Source organism: Cupressus sempervirens, chromosome 8, assembly GCF_028749045.1.
Source record: "Cupressus sempervirens isolate cs-2001-9-10 chromosome 8, ASM2874904v1, whole genome shotgun sequence".
In the NCBI taxonomy this organism is placed as follows: domain Eukaryota; kingdom Viridiplantae; phylum Streptophyta; class Pinopsida; order Cupressales; family Cupressaceae; genus Cupressus; species Cupressus sempervirens.
The window spans coordinates 158,823,143-158,835,165 of NC_143125.1; the positions used below are offsets into that span (position 1 = coordinate 158,823,143).

The 12,023-nt window shown below is 38.8% G+C and overlaps 1 protein-coding gene across 2 annotated transcripts; it reads left to right on the top strand.

Moving 5' to 3' along the window:
• Positions 1-2,505: 2,505 nt before the first annotated feature.
• LOC149542044 (uncharacterized) lies at positions 2,506-5,899 on the top strand. Of its 2 annotated transcripts, XM_089797076.1 has the most exons (6): positions 2,506-3,372; positions 3,495-3,727; positions 3,845-3,997; positions 4,083-4,483; positions 4,588-4,993; positions 5,129-5,899. In XM_089797076.1, exons 1-6 carry the CDS (start codon positions 2,954-2,956, stop codon positions 5,710-5,712), a joined length of 2,196 nt encoding a protein of 731 aa, XP_089653202.1. In that variant the 5' UTR covers positions 2,506-2,953; the 3' UTR covers positions 5,713-5,899. The 2 variants fall into 2 exon arrangements, with proteins under 2 accessions (XP_089653202.1, XP_089653203.1); XM_089797077.1 differs by having other exon boundaries at positions 3,230-3,727; positions 4,080-4,483.
• The last annotated feature ends 6,124 nt before the right edge of the window (positions 5,900-12,023 follow it).

Sequence of the window (12,023 nt, forward strand, 5' to 3'; positions counted from 1 at the left end):
GTTAGAGGAGAATCAAGATCCAAGATTTTGCAGATTACAACTCCTACACTTGACAAGGGTAAGAATCAGATTGCTCCAGCTGAGTACCATGTCACAGAAATCAATCTTGGTTGTGCCTTCTAGGAGCAAATTATAGAAGAGTTTGATGACTCTACTTAGGCTTTGGAAGATTGATTCAAGAAGCTGGAAGGAGGATACTAGAAACAAAAAAGAGAAATCAAAACCTTGTGTTAGTAATCAATGACTTGCCTCGTCGAGTAAGAGAGGAAGGTCCATCATTCGTCCCTCCGACGGTTGTTTCAGTTGAAACATCAGAGGATATTGATAGGATCAAGTGGATTGCTTAAGGTGTGAAGGTTTGGGTTGAAAGAATTCAGGAGGAAGCATTCAAACATGCGGAAGAATTGGTGCAAGTGCATACTAGGGCATTAGTTGTACTCATTAGCTAGGATACTGATTCGTGGATTCCAGGCCTGGCTTCCGCATCAGATGCGGACAGATGAGGGATGCGTTCGGAAGCCTTGCGAATGTTGGCCAGAAGCCAGCTGCAGGCTCTTGGATGCGTTTGGAAGCCAGCCGCAGGCTCTTGGATGTGTTTGGAAGAGATGCATCTGGGAGCCTGTGGCTAGCATCCGCAGGGCTTTCAGATGCATTTGGGAGCATCCACGGGCCCAATTGTCTGAAAAGTGTTAAAAAAACATTATAAAATATTTTGAAACACTTAAATTGCCCAATAAACGTGTTGTAATTGTATTTTTAGGTTTTTTTTGCTATGAAACCCTAAAACGACCCCAAAGGTGAATATTGAAGCATTCACAACTCATTTTGGAACTTTGTTTGCACCTACAACCACTTCTCATTTGGTCTCTGGTTTTCATTGTCATTGTGAAGCCAAGTTCAACATTTTCGAAGAGGATCGATCGAAGAGGGAGAGATAGCTTTCTCAAAGGAATTTAAATCATTCAAGGTAAGTGATCAATCCCATTCTTGAGTATTTTGATGAATTTTTTAGGGTTTTTGATGATTTTTTTCAAGTTTTTTTTCAATTTTTTTTTGAAAGATATGTAGAAGCAACTTTGGGTATCTATTTTAGTAGTTTTTCTCACTTTGTTCCACTTGTATGCATGATGTTCATAGTTGTTAGGACCTAATTAAAATTTATTTATTTTCTTATAGAATAGGTTGCAAAAAACTAGGTAAGAATGGATACTGGTGGTCATGCTAGTCAAAGTTCAGTGGGGGCCCAAGGAGGGGGAAGGGACTGATAATTTCAAAATTGATATAGGTTCTCCTTTGTGGAGACATACGACACGGATATCACAGGTTTTAGGAGGTGGCTCATACTATTGGAAGTACATTTATTGTCAAAGTAACAAAGGAAAACCTTTCAATAACTCATATTCCCGAGTGAAGTTTCATTTTATGGACCCTGCTGGCAAAGGATTTGGAATGTGCAAAGGCAAAAATGGTACTGGGATGACTAGTGCAGAAATACTTTCATTTGTAAGAGAACAAGAAGCTATTGATGCATTGATCAATAGATCAAAAAAAAGCTACTATCAAGGTCCTTCCTCAAAGAGCAAGCTACATGCACCCACTGAACCAATTGCATCCTCTCAACACGCATTCTTGGAAATACCTGTGCCAGGAGAGGATGAGGAAGAAGTGGGTATTTCAACCCGCAAAAGAGGCCCATTGCACACCGCATTTAAATTGGAGGCAAGAGACCGCGCTGATGAAGCTATTGCACATTGCCTCTATGTGAATGGGCTTCCTTTCAACTTGGTGAGATCGCCATATTGGAAGGAAATGGTGATGCAGGAGCATCCTGGGTTGCCTTGTTATCCTACTCATTTTTGTTCATTCTGCATTTGGATGTTGAGTTACTGTAGCTCCAGTATATGCCAAGTGACTCTTCATTCGCCATGTTACCCAGTGTATGCCAAGTGACTCTTCATGCGCCAAGTTACCCAGTGTATGCCAAGTGACTCTTCATTCGCCGAGTTACCCAGTGTACACCAAGTGACTCTTCATTCGCCGAGTTACCCAGTGTACGCCAAGCAGAGTAACGAGAATCGCCATAAAATCCCCTGAATCGGTGATTCGGCGATTAGATTCAGCAATGGCGATTTTTTTGGAGTCGGAAATCGCCATTGCCGATTTCTTCAAGTGAATCGCCTGAATCGCCGATTCAGGCGATTCAGGCAAAAAATCGCATGAATCGCCTGGAAAAATCGGTAGGAATCGCCCGCGGCCAATAAAGTATAGAGTTGTAAAATTTTAAAAAATTGCTTGGTTTTTTTACTTTGTTTTTGACCATTTCTCTTTGTTATAACCCTAAAGGGCCTTCTATTTATTTAACATGAGTAGAAGAGAGGAAAAGTGAGAGAGAAGAAGAGAAAAGAAAAGCCATAGGTTTCTAACCGGCAAGAAGAAAGAGCACAAAAGAGATCAGCAATCCATTTGGGGAGGCCATCAATTGCATTGGGAGCATTAGGGAGCCAATCTCAACACTCCTCAACTCATTTGCAAGAGATAAGTGCTCTTTTTTTTTTAGCATGTTAGTGTATTATGCATTTTTTGTTAAATTTTTATAATTTTCAAGATTTTTAGTTTAGATCTTGAATGTTCTTTATTTTTACTAAGTTGCAAACTAGGGTTTGTTGTTTTGTAGCTTTTATTAGCTTCAAACTTTGATATTTTACATATAAATTTTTATTGCAGCAGCCTTTGCTTTCATTTTTTGCAAATTCGCAATGGGTAGAAAAGATGAATGTTGGAAATATAACGAAGAGTTTCCTGGAAGAACCAAATATCAAACAAAATGTATTTTTTGTAAAGAAAAAATAACTTCTGGGGGTATTTATAGATTGAAATACCACATTGCTGCTATACTTGGACACGATGTACAAGTTGCACTCACCAAACTCCTGAGGCAAAACGCACTTGCTTAATGGCATTAGAAAAAATTGAAAAAGACAAAGCCAATAGGAAAATGCAACTTGAAGGGTTAAGGGGTATTGGCTCCCATGTTCCCGCATCCGCATCTGCAGCCGCATCCACATCTGCATCTGCATCAGCTTCTGCATCTGTAGGTTGTGTTGGAGAGGGTTCTTCTAGGCCTCCTTTTTATCCTAGTTTTTCTGCTCGTGCTAGTGCTAGTCGGTCACATACTGAGACAGAGTCCCACACCAACCTATTGCAGCCTAGAGTGCGGAAAAACAGAATGGATAGTTACTTTGTGCCCCGCACTACTCCTGGTTCCCAACCCACGCTTGAGGGCATGGGTTTGAACAAGGAAATTCATGATGCTGCCAGAAAGGAGATATGCAAATTTTGGTACTTTTGCAACATTCCATTTATTGCAGCCAGGTAATTGATTCTTTTTTCGTTGTTTTCTTTAAAGTTAAAATTAAAAGTAAAAGTAAAACTTTAATTATATTTACTTGTTTTATAATTTGAGTCTTTGACATCTAAATTTTTATTTGTGACAGGGCTCCTTATTGGCAGAACATGATAGACGCGGTTGCTATTTGTGGTCCGGGGTTTAAAGCCCCAATTGAGGCTGAGTTGAGTGGATACCTCTTGGATGAGATGGTAGAGGACATGAGGGCTGAGCTCGAGGAGATTCGAAAGGAGTGGATTGCAAAGGGTTGCACCATCATGACTGATGGTTGGACAGATAGGAGGAATAGAACACTCCTCAATTTTCTTGTATCCTGTGGAGGTAATTGATCATTCTACTTTCCTACATACATAATTGTAAATTTTGATTTGTTGAATGCTAATTTGTTGATGATCCATTTAATTTTAATATTCTAATTCGTTGTTTTGTTACTTGTAGGATATACCATGTTCATCAAATCCATTGATGCTTCCGCACATGTAAAAAATGCCACATACTTATGTGAGGCTATTGAGGAAGTCATAGTAGAGGTGGGAGAACAAAATGTGATCCAGGTGGTGACGGATAATGCAGCAAGTTATGTTGCTGCAGGTAAACTTTTAACTTTTCAAGTTTTGAAAATAAATTTATTTGAATTTTGAAATTTGAATTTCTAATTGACTTAAAATTGTAGTAGGTAAACTTTTGATGGAGAGGCACCCCACCATATTTTGGTCCCCTTGTGCGGCACATTGCATTGACCTCATGTTGGAGGAAATTGGCAAACTTGAGTTTGTCAAGTCATGTGTGGAAAGGGCAAAAAACATATGCAAATTCATTTATAATCATTCATTTGTCCTTAGCACAATGAGGAAGTACACAGAAGGCAAAGAGTTAGCTCGCCCAGGTATCACGAGGTTTGCCTCGAATTTCATCACCTTGCAGTCCTTGTTGAGATCAAGGGATGAATTGAGGAGCATGTTTGTTGGGCGGGAGTGGATTTCCTCTTCCTATGCTACGACCACTGTAGGGATAGATGTGGCGGATTGCATATTTGATGAGGATGGTTTTTGGAAACCCGCTAGAGAAATCCTGCAAGTAAATTTATTGCAATTTAACATTTAGTATTTTACTTTTACTTTAAGTTATATTATTTTATATTTAAGTTTTGACTCAAGTTTTTTGTTTTACTTTATATGTAGGTCACTGAGCCCCTTGTAGCTTTGCTACGAACTGCTGATGGGGAGAAGCCCTCTATGGGCTACATTTATGAGGGCATGTATAGGGCCAAGGAGGCCATCAGAGCCCAATATGCAGGAGTGCAGGAGAGGTATGGCCCTATTTGGGACATCATCGATAGGAGATGGCAGAATCAGCTCCATCGACCCATCCATGCAGCAGCTTACTTTCTGAATCCGGCGTATCGTTTCCGTCTTGAGTTCAAGGCGGATGCGGAGGTTCTCACTGGCTTATACACAGTGATTCAGAGGTTGAGTAGCGATGAAGATAGCGCTGCTGCGATTGTTGAGCTAGACCAGTTCAACAATAAAGAGGGGCCACTTTTCTCTAGCAGGATGGCCATAAATGCTCAGACAACACTACAGCCAGGTAAAAATTAAATAATATATTCAATGTTCATGAATCTAGATTCTAATCTTAAAGTTGATTATGTAATTTTAGAGTTAACTTGTAATTTGTAAATGAGACTAATTGTTTCTATTTTCAATTTTTCCCTTATTGCAGATAGATGGTGGCAAATGTTTGGGGCCACAACCCCAAAACTTCAAAAAATTGCCATTCGTATTCTGAGTCAGCCAAGCAACGCTTCTGGATGCGAGCGCAGTTGGTCCATGTTCGAGCACATCCATTCGAAAAGGAGAAACAGGTTGACAGTGCAGAAGTTGAATGATATTGTCTTTGTTCATTACAACCTCCGTCTTAGGATCAGACAGATTTTGGGCACTGACTCCTCTCCGATCATTCTAGAGGAGATTGATCCAGAATCAGAGTGGCTCACAGAGGTTGTGGATCCAATCTTCACTGAGGAAGACCGTGTGTGGGTTGACCAGGTGGATATAGAGGCTGAGGCAGCTAGAGCACGTTCTTCAAGCATTGGTAGACGCACACGTGCACGCACAGGCACAGGCCCTAGCGACGTTCATGAGCCCATCTTACATGCGGGAGATATGGCTCGGCAGTCCTCTAAGACCTACATTAGACGCCTTGCTACTAGGCAGACTGGATACTCAGAGGCTGAGGCTGAGGCTGCAGCCGAGCTTCAGGATGATGTTGAGGATGATGATGATGACTATGAGTCTGAGGCTTGAGCTAGAGCCTTGTTTTTATATTTTGTTTACAGATATTGATACTGAATCATTGATAGACATGTTTCAAACTTTCATGGATCTTCATCTTAGATTCTTACATACATTTATGATTTGATGTCTTATGGATCATCTTACATACATTCTATGATTTAAATCATTGTGATCATTTGATTTCTATTTACTTCAACTAGCCTACAATTTACATTTTAGATAACATAGTTACATATGTGATGGATTTTATGTTCCATGTTTATGTATGTTAAGTTTTAACTTCTATTTGATGATGTTATAGTTTGTTTAAGTTATATTCAATAAAGGGTGCATGAAATAAGTTTTAAATTGTTAAAATCTTTAAATTTAAAGGGTTTTTTCAAATTTGCCGATTCATCGCCGATTCATTGCCGATTCATTGCCGATTCACGATTCGATTCGGCCTTGCCGATTCCGATCCGATTCCGATTCTTGTTACTTTGACACCAAGTGACTCTTCATTCGCTGAGTTACCCAGTGTACGCCAAGTGACTCTTCATTTGTTGAGTTACCTAGTGTACGCCAAGTGACTCTTCATTCGCTGAGTTACCCAGAGTACGCCAAGTGACTCTTCATTCGTCGAGTTACCCAGTGTATGCCAAGTGACTTTTCATTTGCTGAGTTACCCAGTGTACGCCAAGTGACTCTTCATTCGCTGAGTTACCTAGTGTATGCCAAGTGACTCTTCATTCGCCGAGTTACCCAGTGTATGTCGAGTGTCAGCATTTGGACGTGATTTCTGCGAGCCGACTTGCAGGATTTATTTTATTCGCGACATTTGTGTTAAGATATTTTCTTGGGATGCGTCTAGACCGTTGTTGGGTTGGCCTTCCTCTTATGTAATGTTTTGGAATAATCTGTAAGCCATTTTGGCAAGTATATATAGAGTGTTTAGGCTTAGAGTTAGGTAAGTTTTTGGGAAGAATTAGGGAGCAGAACTGAAAGTGTGAATTTGTAGTTGGATCTTTGAATGTGAATGTATTTGTAATTGGCCATAACTAAGAAGGCCTCACAGCTGGGCATGTATGAAGATATTTTGATGAATCAATAAAAGTATTTTACTCTTCCTCCTTTGGTTGCTGTTCTTTGTGTTTGCTTCCGTTGTATTAACTCTTGCAAGGTGGTTTGGATAGCTGAGTGAGCCTTTGGCCCTAGTTATTCATTCTTTTGCCTACGTTAGTTGGTATCAGAGCTTGAGGTTCATCCTCGTGGAGATTGGATCGTGTAGAACCCTGATTTGGGATTTGGTTGTAGGGTGGCAAATTTGCAGATTTGACCTATAACTTGCAGAGGGTTACAATCTTGCAGAAACCTGATTTGTAAAGATGGTTCATGGTAGAGGAAATAATGTTGATAATGCTATATTGGATCAGTTGAGACAAATTGCAGCCAAATTAGATGCTGTGGAGACAGCCCAGAGGAGAGGAGCACATCTTGATGATGTAAGTGATGATGAAGCAGTAGCACCAAACCATAATCCAGAATCTGAAGAAGATCAAGATGAGGAAAGATTGTTGCAAATATTGTCTAGGGCAAATTCAAAGCCTATTGTAGAAGTTGTTCCTTATGATGAAAAACTAGATACCAATGCTGTGTTGGATTGAATCTCTGATATGGAGAAGTTCTTTGAGTATGAAAACACTCCTAATAATAGAAAGGTGAAGATTGCAGTCACTAGGTTGAAAGGTCATGCATCACTATGGTGGGAGCACTTGCAAACTGATAGACAAAGGAGAGGAAAGGAGAAGATCAGAACTTGACCAAAGATGGTGAACAAGGTAAAGAACAAATTCCTTCCTGCTAGCTTGTTGAGAACGATGCAAAATTTGAAACAAAAGAACATGACTGTGAAAGAATATATCGAGGAATTCTATAGATTGGACATCAGATCTGGACATGTGGATGATGATGTTGAGAAAATTGCAAGGTACATTAATGGATTGAGATCTGGAATTCAGGATGAAATAAGTTTTGTGAAGTTGGAAAGTGTAGAAGAAGCATATCAATATGCCTTGAAAGCTGAGGAGATCTTGACAAAGAAGCATGAACAAAGACAAAGAGGTAGAGGTGGTAGATTCCAGAGAGGCAGAGGTAGATCTTATGGAGAAAGTGGCAGATTTACAGTTCTATGCAAGATAAAGGCAAATCTAAATGGAAGAATGATGACAAAAGCAAGACCGAATGGAAAAGTGATAATTCTTATTGAAGAGACACTAATTCTTACCGAGGAAGAGGTAATTCCTATTCTAGAGGTGGATTTCATGGTAATTATTTTAGATGTGGTAAAGAGGGATAGAGATCTTTTGAATGTAGATCTTCTGAAAGTAGGCAAGGTAACAAAAATGCTGTGATTCAAGAAGATGATGAGGGTTCACCACGTGGACTTGAGGCTAGAGAAAATTTGATGGTAAGAAGAACCTTATGTAATAAGGGAAGTGATGAGGAACCTGTTTTAAGGAGAAGTCTTTTCAAGACCAGATGTAAGATGGCTGGAAAATGCTGCAAGGTGATTATTGACAGTGGAAGTTTTACAAATTTGGCATCAGAAGAGTTGGTTACCAAGTTGCAATTGCAGAGGCTGAAACATCCCAAACCTTATCATGTTTCATGGATCAAAGATGAGCATAAGATATTGGTAAGTGAGCAATGTCTTGTGAAGTTCAAAATTGGACATTACTTTGATGAAGTTTTGTGTGATATTATGCCCATGGATTGTTGTCATATTTTGTTGGGTAGACCTTGGCAATATGATAGATATGTTGTACATGATGGAAGATTGAATCAATACACTCTTTGGGTAAATGGGAAGAAACAAATATTGCTGCCTTTGATTGAAAGTCCAGATGAGGTTAATTGTACTACTGTAAAAATTTGCATGGTTAATGGGAAACAATTTGAAAAAGAAATAAAAAAGAATCAAATCTGTTTTGCCATAGTTCCTAGAGAACCGAGTGTTGGTAGTAATGACCGAGCAGCAGAAGCTAGTAATGACCGAGTGACAACAGATAGTGATAGCCGAGTGCCAGTAGAAATTACCGAATTGTTGAATGAGTATAAAGAAATTATTGCTGATGATATTCTTGATGGTTTACCTCCAGTAAGAAGTATAAGTCACTGTATGGATCTGATCCTTGGAGCTAGTTTGCCAAACAAAGCACCATATAGATTGACACCTGCAGAGAATGAAGAACTTAACAGACAAGTGCATGAGTTGTTGTAGAAAGGTTTGATTAGAGAAAGCTTGAATCCATGTGCTATACCTGCTATATTAGCACTTAAAAAGAATGGAGAATGGAATGTGTACTAATTCTAGAGCTATTAACAAAATCACAGTAAAATATAGGTTTCCTATGCCAAGGATGGATAAAATAATGGATTGTTTGAGTAGAGCAAAGTATTTTACCAAGATTGATTTGAAAAGTGGCCATCATCAAATCAAAATAAAAAAAGGTGATGAATGGAAGATTGCTTTCAAGATAAAAGATGGTTTGTATGAATGGTTGGTTATGCTTTTTGGTTTGACTAATGCACCTAGTACTTTCATGAGGTTGATGAATGAAGTTCTGAAAAGATTCTTGGGTAAGTTTGTGATTGTTTATTTGGATGATATTTTGATATTCAGCAAGACTAAGGAAGAACATCTTGAGCATATTAGACAAGTATTGCAGACGTTGAAAGAGGAAAAGTTGTTGATTAATTTGAAAAAGTGTTCTTTCATGCAAGAGGAGATTGTGTATTTGGGATTTGTGATTTCAGCTGATGGATTGAAGATGGATCTTGAGAAGGTTAAAGCAATTTTGGGATGGCCTACACTTGAGAATGTGGGTGAGGTAAGATCATTTCATGGTTTGGCTAGTTTTTACAGAAAGTTTATAAAGAATTTCAGTGCTGTTTGTAATGCTATGACTGAAACAATGGGGGGAGATAAAAAGGAATTCAAGTGGACATATGGAGCTAATAAGAGTTTTGAGACTTTGAAACAAAAGGTTGCTGAATTACTTATATTGGCTTTGCTTGATTTCAACAAAGTAGTTCAAGTTGAATGTGATGCAAGTGGTAATGCAATAGGAGCTGTATTAAGTCAAGAAGCTTTACAATACTTGGGAAGCCAACATAAATTGAATCAAAGACATATGAAGTGGGTTGAGTACTTGCAGAGTTTTACATTTGTGATCAAACATAAGAGTGAAGTTACTAATAGAGTTGCTGATGCATTAAGTAGATGACGTTCTTTGTTGACTAAAGTGAAGGTTGAAGTTCTTGGTTTTGATGAAATGAAAGAATTGTATGATGCTGATCTTGATTTTTCTGAGGCGTGGAAAGAGTGCAAAGCACCAAATCTGACAGACCACATAAGTAAGTACGATGAATATTTCATTCAAGAAGGTATGTTGTTCAAAGGTATTCAGTTGTGTATTCCTAGAAGTCCTATGAGGTTGAATCTGATTAAGGAAAAGCATAGTGGTGGATTAGCTGGACATTTTGGAATTGATAAGACATTGAGTTTGCTGAAAGAAAAGTATTATTGGCCACAAATGTATAAGGATGTTCAGAAATTTGTAAAGAGTTGTGGAGTTTGTCAAGTTGCAAAGGGAGTGAGTCAAAATACTGGTTTGTATACACCTATTACTGTTCTTGAGAAACCTTGGACTGACATCAGTATGGATTTTGTTCTTGGATTGCCTAAGACAGTGAAGGGGTATGATTCTATATTTGTTGTAGTGGATAGATTTTCTAAGATGACTCATTTCATAACATGTAAGAAGACATTAGATGCTGAGCATGTTGCTGAACTTTTCTTTAAAGAGATTGTGAGATTGCATGGATTACCAAGAAGTATTATTTCAGACAGAGATAGTAAGTTTGTTGGTTTTTTTTGGAAGACTTTGTGGAAGAAGATGGGTATTGAGCTGAAGTTCAGTTCTACATTCCATCCACAGACAGATGGACAGACAGAGGTTGTGAATAGAAGCTTGAGAAATTTGCTGAGATGTTTAGTTGGGAATAAGCCAAGTAATTGGGAGATGGTATTGGCATAAGCTGAATTTGCATATAATAATTCTATGAATATGAGTACAGGGAAGACACCTTTTGAGGTTGTTACCGGAATGCATTCTAGAGGCATATCAGATTTGAGAGATGTTGCTAGTGAAGAAAAGAAAAGCACTACAGGAGAAGAATTTGTTGATTTTATGGAGTCTTTGCATAAGGAAGTGAAGTTGAGGTTGGAACAAAGTAATCAGAAGTATAAGGAGAATGCTGATCAGTCTAGAAGACACTATGATTTTCAAGTTGGTGATGAGGTGATGGTTCATCTAAAGAAAGGAAGATTCCCAGTTGGAACATACAGTAAGTTGAAGATGAAGAAATTTGGACCTTGTAAGATCTTGAAGAAGTTTGACAATGGTAATGCTTATGAAGTTGAGTTACCTGATGACATGGATATATCTCCTATATTCAATATTGCTGATTTGTATAAGTATCATGAGTCAGATGATGAAGTTGTATTAGAAGATTATCCTATGAAACAGATTGAAGAAGTTGAACAGATATTGGATTAGAGAGTTGGCAAGAGCACAAGAGGAAAATATTACTATGAATATTTGGTAAAGTGGAAGAACAAGCCTATTGAAAATGTTTCATGGATTTCTCAATCTGAGTTGGATTCCGCTTAGATTATGATGTCTTAATGATTCAGGGGAATCATTTCTTTCAACCCCAGTTGTTTGATGTAGGAGCATCCTGAGTTGCCTTGTTATCTGCTCATTTTTGTTCATTTTGCATGTGGATGCCGAGTTACTGTAGCTCCAGTGTCTGCCAAGTGACTCTTTATTCGCCAAGTTACCCAGTGTATGCCAAGTGACTCTTCATTTGCCAAGTTACCCTGTGTACGCCAAGTTACTCTTCATTCGCCAAGTTACCCAGTGTACGCCAAGTGACCCTTCATTCACCAAGTTACCTAGTGTACACCAAGTGACTCTTCATTTTCCAAGTTACTTAGTGTATGCCCTCTTCGTTTGCCAAATTACCCAGTGTACGCCAAGTGACTCTTCATTCGCTGAGTTACCCAGTGTACGCCAAGTGACTCTTCATTCATTGAGTTACCCAGTGTATGCCAAGTGACTTTTCATTTCCCGAGTTACCCAGTGTATGCCAAGTGACTCTTCATTCGCTGAATTACCCAGTGTACGCCAGGTGACTCTTCATTCCTCGAGTTACCCAGTGTATGCCGGGTGTCAGCATTTGGATGTGATTTCTGCAAGCCAACTTGCGAGATTTAT

Coding starts and splice junctions, on each gene's coding strand:
- LOC149542044 (XM_089797076.1), top strand. CDS start 2,954: ATGGCATTAGAAAAAATTGAAAAAGACAAAGCCAATAGGAAAATGCAA. Junction 3,373..3,494: donor ATTCCATTTATTGCAGCCAG/GTAATTGATTCT, acceptor TATTTGTGACAG/GGCTCCTTATTGGCAGAACA. Junction 3,998..4,082: donor AGCAAGTTATGTTGCTGCAG/GTAAACTTTTAA, acceptor AAATTGTAGTAG/GTAAACTTTTGATGGAGAGG.